The sequence below is a fragment of the Cydia splendana genome, chromosome 13 (assembly GCF_910591565.1).
Source record: "Cydia splendana chromosome 13, ilCydSple1.2, whole genome shotgun sequence".
NCBI classification, from domain to species: Eukaryota; Metazoa; Arthropoda; class Insecta; order Lepidoptera; family Tortricidae; genus Cydia; species Cydia splendana.
In genome coordinates, this window is record NC_085972.1 from 7,148,478 (window position 1) to 7,164,645 (window position 16,168).

At 36.9% G+C, this 16,168-nt stretch overlaps 1 protein-coding gene across 2 annotated transcripts in view; it reads right to left on the reverse strand.

The window, feature by feature from the left end:
- Nucleotides 1-16,168, reverse strand: part of LOC134796370 (putative inorganic phosphate cotransporter) — a 31,197-nt gene that overhangs the window by 10,592 nt on the left and 4,437 nt on the right. For both annotated transcript variants that reach the window (XM_063768541.1, XM_063768542.1), the window contains 4 exons: nt 5,154-5,333; nt 3,196-3,334; nt 2,626-2,843; nt 1,728-1,877 (listed from right to left, as the gene is read on the reverse strand). In XM_063768541.1, the coding sequence (XP_063624611.1) occupies nt 1,728-1,877; nt 2,626-2,843; nt 3,196-3,334; nt 5,154-5,333 (687 nt within the window). The remainder of the gene's footprint in view (nt 1-1,727; nt 1,878-2,625; nt 2,844-3,195; nt 3,335-5,153; nt 5,334-16,168) is intronic.

Here is a 16,168-nt window from a genome sequence, read left to right on the forward strand (position 1 = left end):
GCTCTCGTGATTATGCGTCTTTTGAGCCTATTTTTTAATATCATATCTTCACAACTTTCCGAGATATAAGGGGATCGCACTTTTTTGTGAAATCGGACCGTATACTGGAGCGAACGAAAAGACATTTCCAATGTCAAAAATTTAGGAGACCCTTATTAGTTTTGAAAGACCTATCCAACGATACCCCACACTATTGGGAAAAAGCAAAAAAAATGTATGGGAGGTACCCTAAAAAAATGTTTTTTAATACTTTTTATTTTACCGTTCTGTCGCAATGCATGATTTATGTATAATCCATGTCAAATTGCAGCTTTCTAGCACTAACGATCACGGAGCAAAGCCTCGGACAGACAGACAGACAGACAGACAGACATGGCGAAACTATAAGGGTTTCTAGGTGACTACGAAACCCTAAAAAGAAGGAAAAGTGGCCAAAAAAATTCGTCAGTTTTGTTACGCATTTTACATAGTTAGGCACATTTTGTATGTACCGTCACGAAACCGACTCTTGAATTTTGTATGGAAAAGTAGGGAATTTATTTTCTTATTTTTTTATCAATAATCCTCGTGATACTGAGTATAAATATGTAACCCAAAAATAAGGACCGTATCGTTAATTATGGGGACAACTTTACTTAGCCGTTTTTTTTTGGTATTATATTTTTATTTCAAAATTACACATGTGTTTAATTAGTGATTTAATAAGGTACACATTTCGTCCTGGGAGCTCGACGTAAAGCATATGGTTTGGACAAAATTTACCCAATCCTCTCGAGTAACAATAACGACTGCTGACAAATACCACAAGAAAATTTGCGGTTTGCGAACAAAAAAATATCACACAAAAAAAAATTGTACTATGTAAACAGCAATTACACATGATTCGTATAGCGAAACATCTGGACATAGTCTAAGCATTTCTTTTCGTTAAAAAAAAAGTTTAGGATCTGTGCACGGTGGCCTTTTAGAGAATATGGCATGTTACTTACGACAACTCTGACTTTGACATCTAATATAACTTTCATGGAGCGTTTCTATCGACCCGCTCTAGCGATGGATCAACGCCATGAATGTCCGTTAGGCTTTGGTTTTTAGCTTACTCTTCTAGCTGTCTCCGTCATTTCGCTTGCATCAGAAATTGAAGGGATTCCAAAACGTGGGGTGAAATATCGTTTTTATGTAAAAATAAAAATTCACCACATTTATTCCGCAGCTGCTCAATTGAACAATCATGAAGAGGAGTGTTTAGATAATTTGTTTTGGCAGCCTATTAACCTGTTGTTACTTTAAATCGTACCAAAGAGTCGGTGAAATAGTCTCAAATTCAGCTCGATAGGCTTGTCCGGACTATATTTGCTATATGGTATTAAAAGCATCCTAAAGTCCCTAAAATAAAAAAAAAATGTCAAACCTTCTTAAATCAGATATAGCTTAAAAATACCCTCAGATCAAACTCTTAGAACATAGTAATACAAAATAATACACATGCCAACAGTTTAGACCAGGTTTTATCTGTCCCTATAAATAATTAACGATACGGTCTTTAGTTAGATACATTTTCATCTGGATCGCCGTAGCGCCGAAAGTAAAAATTTTATAAAAAGTTTTATAATCAGAGTGACAAATGTTACATTTTTAACTGTCTACAAGGTAAAGGTTTAAAAAATCCGTAGAGTAATAGCTTTTCATATATTTTTTAATAAAGTTAAAAAATAAGTAGTACTCACGCTTTTCAAGTCAACGCCAAGTACTTTGGCCATGTACGTGGGTATTTCAGTCATCAGTGTGAAGAATCCCCAGTTTTGCCCACAGTGAGCCACTATCACCGCCCAGAAGGGAAGCGATGTCATTATCTTCAACCACGGGGTAGGGTGTTTCTGAAATGGAACACAAATACTTAATTAATAGGTCTGTTTAACCCCTTCCAACATTAATAATGAAATCATGTTTGTAGTATGCATTTACGCTTATAACTCTGCAAGGGACAAACAGGCCTATTCGGATTTCGAGATAATCACAAGATCTTGAGACGATTTAGAGATCAACTAGATCTACATTAGATATCGACTAGATGTGACTTGGATATCTAAGTCATAACTTGTCGAAATCGTTCAAGAGGACCTCCAGAATCACGGAAACGTCAAATTTGACATATCTATCTTACAAATATCTTTAAATTATCCGTATCGTAACTTGTTGAAGTCTAGTAGAAATCTAATTCATTTTCCGAATCGAGCCGAAATACTAGACATCATGGTAACATGGTTAAAGCGATTTTTTTATTTTTTTCCCGTTTTCTTTATCCCACTTTTATACCTTGATTATTTTATTACTGTACCAATTTTTATTTTTGCGAGGTACTGGTAGGCTTCCGTAGCTCAATTGGTTAAGAACAATGCACGGATTGCAGTGGTTGCGGGTTCAAGTTCTGCCGGAAGCGTAAATATTTCAATTTTGTCCATTAATATACATAAAAATGTATTATTGTAGTAAGTATAATAAAATTAAATACATATTTGAAAGAGCAAATAGACACACTAGACACAGGTACAGACCTGTCGAAAAATAGGCGATATATCCTGACAATGGATTAAGTACATAAATACAAAATGTAAATGGCCTTACCTCATGAGCTCCAACTCTTCCCAGTGACTTTTGGATATATTGGAGCTCCTCTTTTGACATAATCTTCGAATGTTCCGGAGAATTAGAACCAAAGAACATATACAACGCGGTCCATAGTGCCCCTAGTGTCCCGTTGACGTAGAAAATGGAGGGCCATCCAAGATACGTCGCCAAGAAACCGGCTGCTATTAGCTGAAGAGCAATGCCCAGTTGAGCGCCTGAAAGATATATAAGAAGATATATAATAAGATAATATGTTATCGACAATGATGAATTGCAGGCGCAGCTAATCTCGTATTATTTACTTTATTGGACCGTGCTACATATCTTGTGGTTGATTCGGTAACCAAAGCCAACTTTGTTGAATGTCGTTTGGCATGAGTTGAAACCCTAAACAGGCGGAGATCTCCCACTTAACTAATAAAATTTCTTCCAGTTAGTAAAAGAGGTCAACCGATAATGGTAGAAATCTAATTCAATCCTTTTTTCGTCGAATTCCCTTTTATTGAAATTTGTTATACAAGTGTGGAAAGGACCTGTCCGTCAGACCTCAGTTACACGTGAACATACCGGCATAAATAATAGTGGTTAGTAATCCCTTCTCCTCAAGTGGGATCCACTGCGCCACCAAATGGTGCATGGACGGGAATACGAAGGCCTGCGTCAGACCTTGGAGGACACGGAACCCGCAAACCATTTGCCAGCCGCCCTAGAAGAACACTGAAGGTTATATACAATTTGGACGCCACTAGGATGCAAAAAAGAGCAGTGTTTTGCTTAAAAGGGCTTGTGCACAAATCACGCGAGGTTCGATAGTGGGTGGGGGGGTCACGAAAAAATCACAATAGATCACGTTGGGGGAGGGGGGGTATAAGGAAAACTCACGTGTATTTTTCTACAGTGAACGAAACTGTGAAAAAAAACACCTACCACATGAGTAGATACTTTTTCTCGGTTTCGTTAAACATTCATTTACTCTGCACTTCAAAATAGCGAGTCTATTTAACGAAAATAGAAAATAAAAACAAAATTTTCTATATGCAATACAATTTTTCTTAAAATTAGGTCGAATGAAAAAATTTCAATAAAATACACGTGAGGTTGTGTGGGGGGAGGGGGGTAGCCAAAAACCTCACCAAATATCACCAGGGAGGGGGGGTCAAAAAGTAGCCGAAAACACCTCGCGTGATTTGTGCAGAACCCCAAAGCAAATCGAAATAAGAGAACCTGTTATGTGATTGTTGTGAGCTCTGAGCCTCTCCGCGTGCATATTCGAGCGACAGAGACGCAGATAAAGAAATTCCGATTTACGTTTTTCGCGGTAGGACTCTGTTGCCAACTTAAAAGTTTAGTTATTTTTTAGTAAATAGGTTTTTCTTAGGAACAACACAGCTGCTGTACGTATTGAACTTTGTATAGAGAATGATAGAGAGTATTTTGAAAAAATGTTAAATATAATAGTGCTAATATCTTGAATAGCTTTTCTCTATCTCAAAACTTATCGAGTAACCTACGTACTATTTAGGGATATTGATAAGTAAAACGAATTTTCACATGTAAGACATGATACTTTTGTAAGTGAAAACGAACTTTTATATAGTGCAGTTAATCATTTAAAACGAAACATGATTATTAATAACTATTTTCTATTTAATTACACAGTAAAAATTACACATTCCAGAGAATGTACATTTTATCTAAACAATATTTAGAGAATAACATCTTTATCGTTAACCTACACTTTCACCAAGTTAAAGTTGAAGTCTTATTATGTGGAGTTGTTTTGAATTAAATGTTAATTATGTTATTCACAAAAATGCCATAAAACGCGCTATAATCGCTACTCTAACGGATAACAGTAGTATTATAATAACAATAAAGATAGTCATGCTATTTTAGCAAATCTTATCTGTTTCATGAGTACTCTTTGACTTACGGTCCATAAGATTACGCATGACTTTTAATTACTTTATAACTACGACTCCCATCTCGAGGGTTCGCGAAACTGAGCGACATACCCCATAGAAAAGATTTTTTACTTAACGCCAAAAAAAATATTTCGTTTTTTCCTAATATGACCTTAAACGGATCCCCGCAATTTTTGTTACATCCTATACTAGCTCAGAAATACACCCTTTATTAATGTTTGAAAATGTATATATTCATTTAAATGGGACGGATAAACTCGTGTATCTACTTGAAAATGGTAAAGTATTGATATGGAACGCATAAGTATCTGCATTATAATCGCGGTAAATGGTTAAAGAAAAATTTCTGAATCGTCCTTCATTGATAACGGATAAATTACTAGGGCCTAAACGCACGTCGTACTAAATGTTTGGATTTTTAGTTTAATTTAAAAAAGTTATTGATTTTAATTTTACTCACTGGATAACGTACTTTCCATGTCAGTTTAATTTTTTCTGATATCTGTTATATTTACGGAATAATCGCATGATAACATTTAACGATTACACCGTGTATGAAAAGGTAGTGATTTAACCAAAAACGTAATTCAAAAAACTTACGTAAGTGGCTCCAATGGGTAACAGGAGTGACAGCGCCGAATTGACACTTATTGCTATGGCCAAAAGCATCTTCCCTCCGAACCGACTGGCCAGTTCCCCAGCTGGGATCTGCAGCACCACATATCCCCAAAAGAATGATGACAGGATCACAGACTGCTGCACATGGCTCCAATCGAAATACTGCAATAAAATACATTTTATTAAACAACAAGAAAGTGCAAACATTTTAAGGGGCTTACCGAGGTTTTCATCGATTTTTGACAAGTTTTGAATCGTATCTCCTACTTTTGCACTACAGCGGGCTCATTTAGACGATGCGAGAACTCGCATGCGAGTTTCATACCATTGCGGGGTTTGATTGGTCGATTGAATTGGACGTAATCAACATCCCGCAATGTATATAAATCGCATGCGAGTTCGCGCGCGGTCTAAATCAGCCCAATTATAAGACAAACGGCTATCGGTTTTTGAATCTTTTATCTCCATTTTTGTCTACCGGATTTTTAAAGAAATAAACTTATTTTTTTTTAAACATTGTCTAAAAGCAGGTGTTATTTTAAATGCCATACCTACTTCTATGAAATTATGACGTAAAACTAACACTGGCACTGCGTGTGCTCTCAAAATCTCTGCAGACTTTTCATGATTTAACTCTATTATTTTTTTGTATGAACAGAGCGTCTCAACGACTTTAAACCAGCGGCAGCGGTATGATCCATCATTCAGTTCTAATTAGTTTCATTTATATAAACCTAAGCATTTTCTTATACAATCAAAGTTATTCAATGAATAATTTACCGTTATCGAATTCTGCTTCAAGTTACAATGGCGAGAGGCGAGAGTGATCAATCACAAAGTTTCGAACTAAGTAAATCTAAGTCAATATCCAGGGAACCTTTAAATTGGCGTCACGTCTTCTTCCTCGCGTTATCCCGGCATTTTGCCACGGCTCATGGGAGCCTGGGGTCCGCTTGACAACTAATCCCATGATTTGACGTAGGCACTAGTTTTTACGAAAGCGACTGCCATCTGACCTTCCAACCCAGAGGGTAAACTAGGCCTTATTGGGATTAGTCCGGTTTCCTCACGATGTTTTCCTTCACCGAAAAGCGACTGGTAAATATTAAATGATATTTCGTACATAAGTTCCGAAAAACTCATTGGTACGAGCCAGGGTTTGAACCCGCGACCTCCAGATTGCAAGTCGCACGCTCTTACCGCTAGGCAAGCAGCGCTTTTAAATTGGCGTCACGTATTTGCTCAGAATGATTTTCAAACTTAGGGCTGATACAGACTGACTGCAACCTAAACAAAAACTGCAGTTCCCAAACAGTTGCAGTCGGAATGCAGTTGAGTGCGTCTGTGCCGTTGAGTCCGTCTAATCTAACTTTGCACCAATTTGAACCGAACAAACTGAAGCGAGTGTTATCATAAACGTTAAAATTTTATGTAATTTTGGCATTCATGATGACATTGCCACACTTTGTCATTGAAGTGTCATGTAGAGTTATGTAGCTTGGTCCGAATCTAGTAATAAACATGTTTAATTAAAGCTCTCTCAAATAATTTGTGCTAGTAAGATCAGTATGCTTTACGAGTAAGTACTGACTCTTAGCTATGCAATGTTTCTCCCTAGATAAATACTATGATGATGATGTCCTCCCAGACGTATCCGTCGACGGCGACATCCTGACAAGTTTTATTTTTTTAAATACTGTACTAGGTATGTCACAACGCGTTATTGCACTGCTATAATTTTCTTCAACTCGGTACTGCTTAGATACACTGAATTCTTAATTGCTTAGAAACACATTCTCAAGGGATAACGTCAGTGCAGCAAACTACTAATTTTGTAATATGATCAAACTTATACAACAACACAACTTGTAGCACTATAGCCTCGTAACTCGTAAGACCTGAGGGAATTTTCCTTTTTAATTAAGATTTTTTTTTCTATAAGAGTTCAGAACTCGAATTTTATTAGTACGCCGGGACTAAGGATGAGTAAGAGAATAAACAAGGCTTTTATTACTCAAATCGAAATCAGATGTCTTGATGAACAAAAATTTCCCAAATTAACTATATACAGGTTGAAATTTTAACTACCGTTGATACTCTACGTAGTGTTTATAGGTCATACTGAACAACTTTTATTATAGGACCAATGCCGAAATCACAAAAAAAAATGTCTGTTTAGCTTTCGATTTCATTTTTTTTGAAAATGATTGTCGCGGTGCAAAATTTAAAGCATTTTTATCCCAATTTGTACTGGAGCAGCATAATATTAAAAATCTATTATTAATGGATGTTAAGTATAACACCCAGAACACCTTGCTCGCACCAGTGTAATACGAGCAAGGAGCGGGCGAGTGATGATATAATATTCGAATCGACCTCAAGGACTGGTTTATTTTATCAAACAAGTCCTTAAAACTTTAGGTATCAGGGGTATATACGGATATACCCCTGATACCTAAAGTTTTAAGGTAATCCAGTTTGTACCTTTGATTTCTAAATAACTTTTCGACTTAATAATAAGATAACTCCCGTCCGGTTTGATAGTATCAAAGCAACAAAGTTAAACTTGCAGTGGAAATTCAATTTCGTTAGTTACTCTGGTAAGTGGCTTCCTATGGTAGGTACTGTGAGGAGGAGAACGTCCCTGTCTACATATCTCCTAATAATAATAATATCTCCTGTGTATTAACACAAAAATAAGGCAAATCAATCTATGCTGGGCAAACGCTTAAATTCATAATATTTATTTAAAAAAAACCCGGGTAAATCCATTCGAACCTCTCAGCACATATCTACCTTATAAACTTTTCTTAATACCAAAATCGCATAATCTGACACGTGGATTAACCCGAGTTTGAAGTTATTTTAGTTTCAAATTTTAATTAAAAGTCAGTCAATTTATCAGAATGACAGATTCTTATTTCATTTATTAAATGTCAATCTTTCGTGAAAACGATTAGTTACCCATCCATCTAATTTTGCTGTGTTGCAATTTTATTTTTGTTTTGTTTTTGTACCTACATAGATTTTTGGACTGACTTGATGAAATCAAGTTTAGAGGGCTACTTTTTAATCCATTTAATGATTGAAAAGATTATACCCGAACTCCTATGATAGGTTTTATTATTTGGCAGAACGTGTAAACATTATAATCCTTGGAAAATTAACTATCCCCCCTCATCTTCTTCTTCCTCGCGTTATCCCGGCATTTTGCCACGGCTCATGAGAGCCTGGGGTCCGCTTGACAACTACCATGATTTGACGTAGGCACTAGTTTTTACGAAAGCGACTGCCATCTGACCTTCCAACCCAGAGGGGAACTAGGCCTTATTGGGATTAATCCGGTTTCCTCACGATGTTTTCCTTCACCGAAAAGCAACTGGTAAATATTAAATGATAATTTGTACATCAATTCCGAAAAACTCATTGGTACGACCGGGGTTTGAACCCGCGACCTCCGGATTGAAAGTCGCACGCTCTTACCGCTAGGCCAATAGCGCTTTTTCTACTACACCCCTCCTAACCCCCCTCTTATATCCGTAAATTAAAGAAAAATCTATAAGAAAGTTCAAGCGTTCGTTCAATTCTTAGGTAGATTCACACACAACTCGTAATTTCAAGTCATCATGATATAAATTATTTGTGACAGCTCTGTTACAGCATTTGCGATATGGCTACCTGACACATAATACTTAAAGACTAATACCGGTACTTATCTCCTCTCGAATTATCTAAAATCGTGTTGATTATATTGTCGATTATTGAAGTTGTTTATATGCCGTCCAGTCGGTTCAGGCGGAGTATGTCACTTTCTTAGGACGTCACATTCTGAGGACGTCACATTCTGAGTTCGTCACTTTCTGAGTACGTCACTTTCTGAGAACGACACTTTCTGAGGACGTCACTTTCTGAGTTCGTCACATTCTGAGTTCGTCACTTTCTGAGTACGTCACTTTCTGAGAACGCCACTTTCTGAGGACGTCACTTTCTGAGTTCGTCACTTTCTGAGTACGTCACTTTCTAAGAACGCCACTTTCTGAGTACGTCACTTTCTGAGTACGTCACTTTCTGAGAACGCCACTTTCTGAGTACGTCACTTTCTGAGGACGTCACTTTCTGAGAACGCCACTTTCTGAGGACGTCACTTTCTGAGTACGTCGCGTTTTTTTAGCATAGGTACGATTTAACAGTATAATATACCTGCACGAAAAATTTATACTGCCAGCAACCAGATTAGCTGTTCGACATACGGTCGCTTTTATATCCTACATACCAATACCAATCTCTGTTTGCCTTACGCCTGACTGGTAGAGAATTCCATTTGGCAAAACGTCCTATGTTTCGTGCAATAAAGTGAAAAATAGAGAAATAAATAATAAAAAAACAATCTAATTATGTATAAAATATTATTTAATTCAGAATACTTAGAAACTACAAGCAGCAAAACATTTAGCCACAGATTGGAGTTAGGCCGGCAACAGCTTCGATTCAATACACATAAATGTTTCGCACAGTAGGAACCATGATTTTATCATTCGCCGCTGTGATTAGCTGGTGAAGGTATCACGGCAAGGTCGCTGACACCAGTAGAAGTTCATTCCCACATATTTACATTTAAACGGACTGCCGCTCCTTTCGTGACAACATACCGCGTCTTCTGTCATGTCTCCATAAACTCACGTCTTTTTTTCTGATGATAGTGTAAATTTTGGATATCTGCGTATAAAAATCAGCTCTTGCAGTTTTGGTTCAGACAATATTTCTTCTCGTGTCACCTGTGGAGAATAGGCGTCAAAGGATTTTTTCTTCATATCGGCAACGGCATATTCAGAATATATGTTCAGCCATCAATCACTTCTGCGTATGGAGTGATCCATACTCTCATATTTCTCATGTTCTGCATATATTTAATGTAATTTATTTGTTTGTTTTCTTCCTATATAGGTTACACGATGATTTTTTAAATTAATATTACATTGTACTTTTAGCCTGACAATAAAAATCTATCATGTCGCCGATTTGACATCGCTGATTTTTTTTCTATTTAAAATCCGAAACTACAAAAAGGTTATAAAGTTTGTCAAAGGACTGTCTCATTTCAAACATAGACCGAGATAAACATACTATCTTTGTCTTACACTAGTACTAGCACCCAAAAGAAAAGGATGAGTGTAGTTTTTATTGTTCTTATTTAATGAAAAAATTTGTTTGACCACTTACAGTCCGTTAACTCTCAGAATGAACTTCGTTTTTCGGGTAACATCGGACGTTATCCCGTAATAGAAAATGACAGCGTCGTACTGATTTAGTTGCAACTTGCAATCCAACACTCAAAACTATACAGGGTGGTCTATACCACAACGTCCAAATTTTTTTTTAGATTCCTCAATTCAATTATAGAATATGTATGTTAGCCGGTTTGTCGTAGTTTTCGAGTTATGAATTTTTGAACTTTTAACTTTTGTTAAGAAATTCCGGGCCGAACCAATTAATTTATTTAAAAAAACTATTGAACTTTTTTGAATGTTTCTTTTTATAACATAATCCTTTACAAACGACGCAGTTGCTAAAAAAATCAGCATCCTCACTTGGCTGCACAGAACACCGCCTCTAGAAACCTAATATTGGCCATTTTGTTCCCGACGCAAATCACCAAACTGTGAGGGGCGGGAGGGGTGCTCACGGCGTTGCGATTGGTCGTTTCAAACATGGCGCGCTGACACGTGCAAGCGTAGGGATGGGACATGTTCATTACAGGTAGTGGGTACTGCTACCAGTGATACCGAAAGTTATTGTGGTAAAATTGTTACCAATTTAGTATAGGTACTTAGAGTAAACTTACTTAATAATTATATTGATTAATTTAATATTTCATTAAGTAATTTAACAATGTACCTGAAATTTTTACTTAACATATAAGGACATTTCTGCTTAAAGTACCCAGAACATGAATTTTAAAGTTTAGAATTTTTATATTATTTCCACTCAGAATCGCAATCTCTTTCGATACGAGAAAAAAGTGTCGTCAAAATCTCATACAATTATTTTCTTTTGTCTGTTTTATTAAGGTCATAGAAGGTTGTATTGAAAACATATTTAAATGGACCGATAACATATGCCTATTACAAATCAACTCCGAGTTCTCTCGCACTTATTTGAAGTTCATCATCAAGTCCATCTCGTGACATGAGACCTAACTGCTCACCTACAGGATTCTAAAAAACCCATACAACATATGTCTATCACAAACCAACACCGAGTTCCCTCGCACTTCTTTGAAGTTCATCATCAGGTCCATCTCGTGACATGAGACCTAACTGCTCACCTAGAGGATTCTAAAAAACTCATACAACATATGTCTATCACAAACCAACACCGAGTTCCCTCGCACTTCTTTGGAGTTCATCATCAGGTCCATCTCGTGACATGAGACCTAACTGCTCACCTAGAGGATTCTAAAAAACCCATACAACATATGTCTATCACAAACCAACACCAAGTGCCCTCGCACTTCTTTGAAGTTCATCATTAGGTCCATCTCGTGACATGCGGCCTAACTGCTCAGCTGGCCTAGAGGATCCTAAAAAACTTACACAACATATTACCTATATATTATGTCTAAAATGGTACAATACGGTATGACGAAGCACGAAGTTTCCGCAACTGAAAAACCATCATCGTCACATCACTAGTCGAAAGGGAAAGGGATAGCGCATTGCATTTTCAAGTTGACGAAAAGGGACGGACATACTTCGCCTCTGCTTATTGACCAGTATAAAATGAGCCCCGCGGACAAGAAACATTATTCAATTAAATAATGAATTTGACTTTCCTGTGGGATGTTATTCCATCTGTTTCGTAAGTAGATGTCTTAGATGACTTGCCACACCATTTTACGCTGCAATATCCCATGATTTCCCAATGAATTCAATAGTTTACGATTTATTTTCTTAGACTCGTGCACACTGCTAACAGGTCGTTACGTTGGGCGCAACTGATCGGAGCGGCGCGCGAACTATCTTATATTTGACCTATACACCATACGGGCGGTGACCGCGAGTCGTCCTATAAGCTCGGTCTATAGGGGTTGGTCTGTGCTTGGCTGCGAGTTGGAAAAAAGACAAAAGTCAAAGTTTTACGTTCAAGCAGGTCAAGTTTAGATTTTACCTAATTAAAAAAAAACATGCGAGTTCAACGACTTTTGGTTATTTTAGAAACTGCTAGTCCCTAAGTTTTTTTAAAGGTAAAAAAAAGTGACAATAGTCATAATTTGACAGAGTCACCGGTCAAAGGAATCGAGGTGGAAAGTTCCCAAATTAGTAATCTGATAGCCCACGTAGTGAAGAATCTAAAAAAAAAACAACGGGATGCACTCCGGGAGTGCCGGCAGAAGTGAAAACTCAATGACATTGTAACAGTTTTTCGATCAGGTCACGTGTCCGTCTTACGTCTTACGAATCTTACGGTCACGTGACCTGTCGCGAGTTTAACATTTTTTCCCCATCACAAAAAGTGCACAGCGCCGCTAAAGAAGTTTTCACTTAAAAATTTTGGACATCGAGGTTTGTACCTCCCTGTATAGAGTAGTTAATACCACCATAACTAGTAGGTAAATATTTAGATTCATATTAAAATATGTGACTTTTAAGTACCTACTGTATAATTATTTACAAATTAAATTTAAAATTTTTGTTTTAATTTATTTTTTTATGTTAAAGTAAATTTTAATTAAAACTAGAGATTAAATAAAAAAAACACAAACTATAAAAAATATACTTACCTACAAAAAAATATGCCTGTTATTATTACCACTCTGTATAAATTCAGCGAGAAGTAGTAAATGACGGTGTGACGTTCTGCTTTCAAATTCTGATTCTATTTTATTTAGATTATGACAAAAAGTCAAATAGCAATATAGTCATCAACCAAATATTAAGCATAACGTCATTAAATTAGAGCTTGTTTTACATTGAGACAATAGGTATCCCTAACTTTTTGCGAGTGAGTAAGAAAGCAGAACAACAGTATCACCTTCGCGTGTTACCGCCGATACCCGATGTATCTTTCTAAAATACGAAGGTCATTCTGAGAGTTAACGGACTGTAGATAATATGTTGCGCTAGCTTCGACCCGCGACTTCATCTGCTTGGAAATATGATGATGATGATGATATCGTACCTATGCTAAAAACGTGACGTACTCAGAAAGTGACGTCCTCAGAAAGTGGCGCTCTCAGAAAGTGACGTCCTCAGAAAGTGACGTACTCAGAAAGTGGCGTTCTCAGAAAGTGACGTACTCAGAAAGTGACGAACTCAGAAAGTGACGTACTCAGAAAGTGACGAACTCAGAAAGTGACGTACTCAGAAAGTGACGAACTCAGAAAGTGACGTCCTCAGAAAGTGGCGTTCTCATAAAGTGACGTACTCAGAAAGTGACGAACTCAGAATGTGACGTCCTCAGAATGTGACGGCCTAAGAAAGTGACATACTCCGCCTGAACCGTCCAGTCCTTAGGTTCATATAACGTTGGCGTAATATTGTTTACGTATTTACGACGCTATAGGGTTATCATCATCCATATAATTCTACGATGGCAAAGCTTAATGGACTACAATATCGATTTTCATTATTATATCAAAACTTTTACACATCTTTATTGCTACAATCAAATAAGAGAGCATTGTTACATTTTGTTAAATATACTTCTGGGTAACGGCTTAAAATTATACATATATACCGTTTGGCGTATTTATATATATTTTTTTTTCATAAAAAATAATGAAATGCTGCAACGTTGATGTGGCACGAGCATTTTATATTTCAACCAAACAATTGAATATATCAAACGATGAAGAAAATAAATAGGGGTCTTAAATTAGCCTATTTCCTCTAACGGAAATTAAAACCAAGGGTTACAATTTACTAAGCGCCACTTGCACCATTTCGCTAGCCCGGGGTTAACCGGTTAAACTTGGAGTTACCGTGGTTACCAGTACAATTTGACACTGGGTTAACGGTTTAACCATTTAACTCCGGGTTAGTGGGATGGTGCAAGTGGCCCTAAGAGTAGTAATCCATATTTTACCTATACAGTTCTCAAGGTACACGAAAAAAACAAAGGATACTCAACTCGCCGCCAGTCAAGTTAAAAGTATATATTTTTTAATCTATCTGTTAATTACCACCGAGTCAAATGGCTGATTAATTAATAAGCCGCAACTGATGTTACATTAATAAACACCGGCCACACATTTATTGATCATTACGGAATATTCCATTTGACATCAAAATATTACTATCTATACTTAATAATATTACAATCTATAGGTAATTAATTATGCTATAAGAGCTTAGTCACATCTTTGAGTTCGTTTTTCAAAGAGACAAAAATCCACTACATTTTTTTATTACTTATCCTCTTCTGCGTGATGTAGGGGAAACCGAGGTGAGTTTTGACAGAGGAGAGTTGTGACATAGTCGATCTTTTGGAATCTATTAACTAAAAACTAGGTCGCAATAGCGCGCGTTTGTTAGTTCAAGTTACGAGCTAACAAACGCAAACTGTTGCGAGCTCGCTAACAGTTATTAGATTCCAAAAAATCGACAATGTCACACTCACAACTCTCCTCTGTCACAACTCACCTCGGTCTCCCCTATCAGTATTTTGTAAAGATAGATAAAATAAATGAAGTACGATTTTACTGGCGTATTTTAAGTCATTAGAGCGCGACATATATAGGAAAGGCTAGAACTCAGTTTAAAAGTAAAATATACTAGGATTTATGAATTTTAGTGTAATAGTATTAGGTACCTAATACATAGTGCTAAGTTTTGACGAGATGGTAAGCGTTTAAAATACAAATTAACAATTGTTCAGAATGTACAGGGACACATTTAAAAGAATAGTAAGTACTGATTAAGTATATCCCAAACTTCTTTTAAAATGTAAAAGAACCAAAAATATACTTGGCTGTTCCGAGTCCATATCTGAAATCTACAGCAGTCGTATAGAAAACTTTTGCCGTGAAAACACTTGGGTAGATGACTGTACTTTGGTTATCGTCTAGTACTTAGGACACCTCAGGGAATTCATGCAGTGTTTTACAGTGAATGTTCCGGATATCGCTCCCCGCCAATATATTTTTACAAGCTTTTATTTAACTTGCCCTGTTTGTAACTGATTACCAGTTCGCCGGACGATATCAGCCTGTCAGTTAAACGCAAAATTTGACAGCTCCGAACAACTGACAGGCTGATATCGTTCGGCGAATTTGACCCACTTCCCTATTTCAGTCTGAGCTAAAAATGTGCATACACATGTAAGTCGGGTGACAGGGCAATATTATGGTACCATCGAGCTGATCTGGTGATGGAGACAGTCATTAATTAAATAGTCAAATAAACCTAAAGGTTGTCTGGAAGAGATCGCTTTTTAGCGATAAGACCGCCTGTTGTTTAAACTCTTCTTTTCTGTGATCTTTGTGTTGCTTTCTTTAATGAAGTGTGCAATATAGAGTATTAGTATTGTATTGTATTGTATTGTATTGTAAATTCAACATAATAGGAATTGACACCCTGATTTACAGATGCATGCCCCTTACATCATGCTAAACTTTCCTCTCAATGTAATTGGTACTATAAATATATTTAAGTACATTTGACCCGAAGCACTCGAAGCAGACGAGCCCCTCAGATAACTGACTGATAACTTCTACGGCCCGATTCCAACTTTAACATACGTCAAATATTACGTCTAGATACGATATGGATTAGATATGTCAGTGTCAAAAGTGGCGTTTCTTCTAACAAAAACGTCACTTTGACACTGACACGGGGCTCGGAACCGAAATGAAATAATAAACCAAAGAACGAAAAATAACGTTATAATACCGGTATTTTTGTATGGAGCAATACCGGTGTCCAACCCCTGCACTGACATATCTAATCCATATCGTATCTAGGCGTAGTATTTGACGTACCTTAAAGTTCGAATCGGCT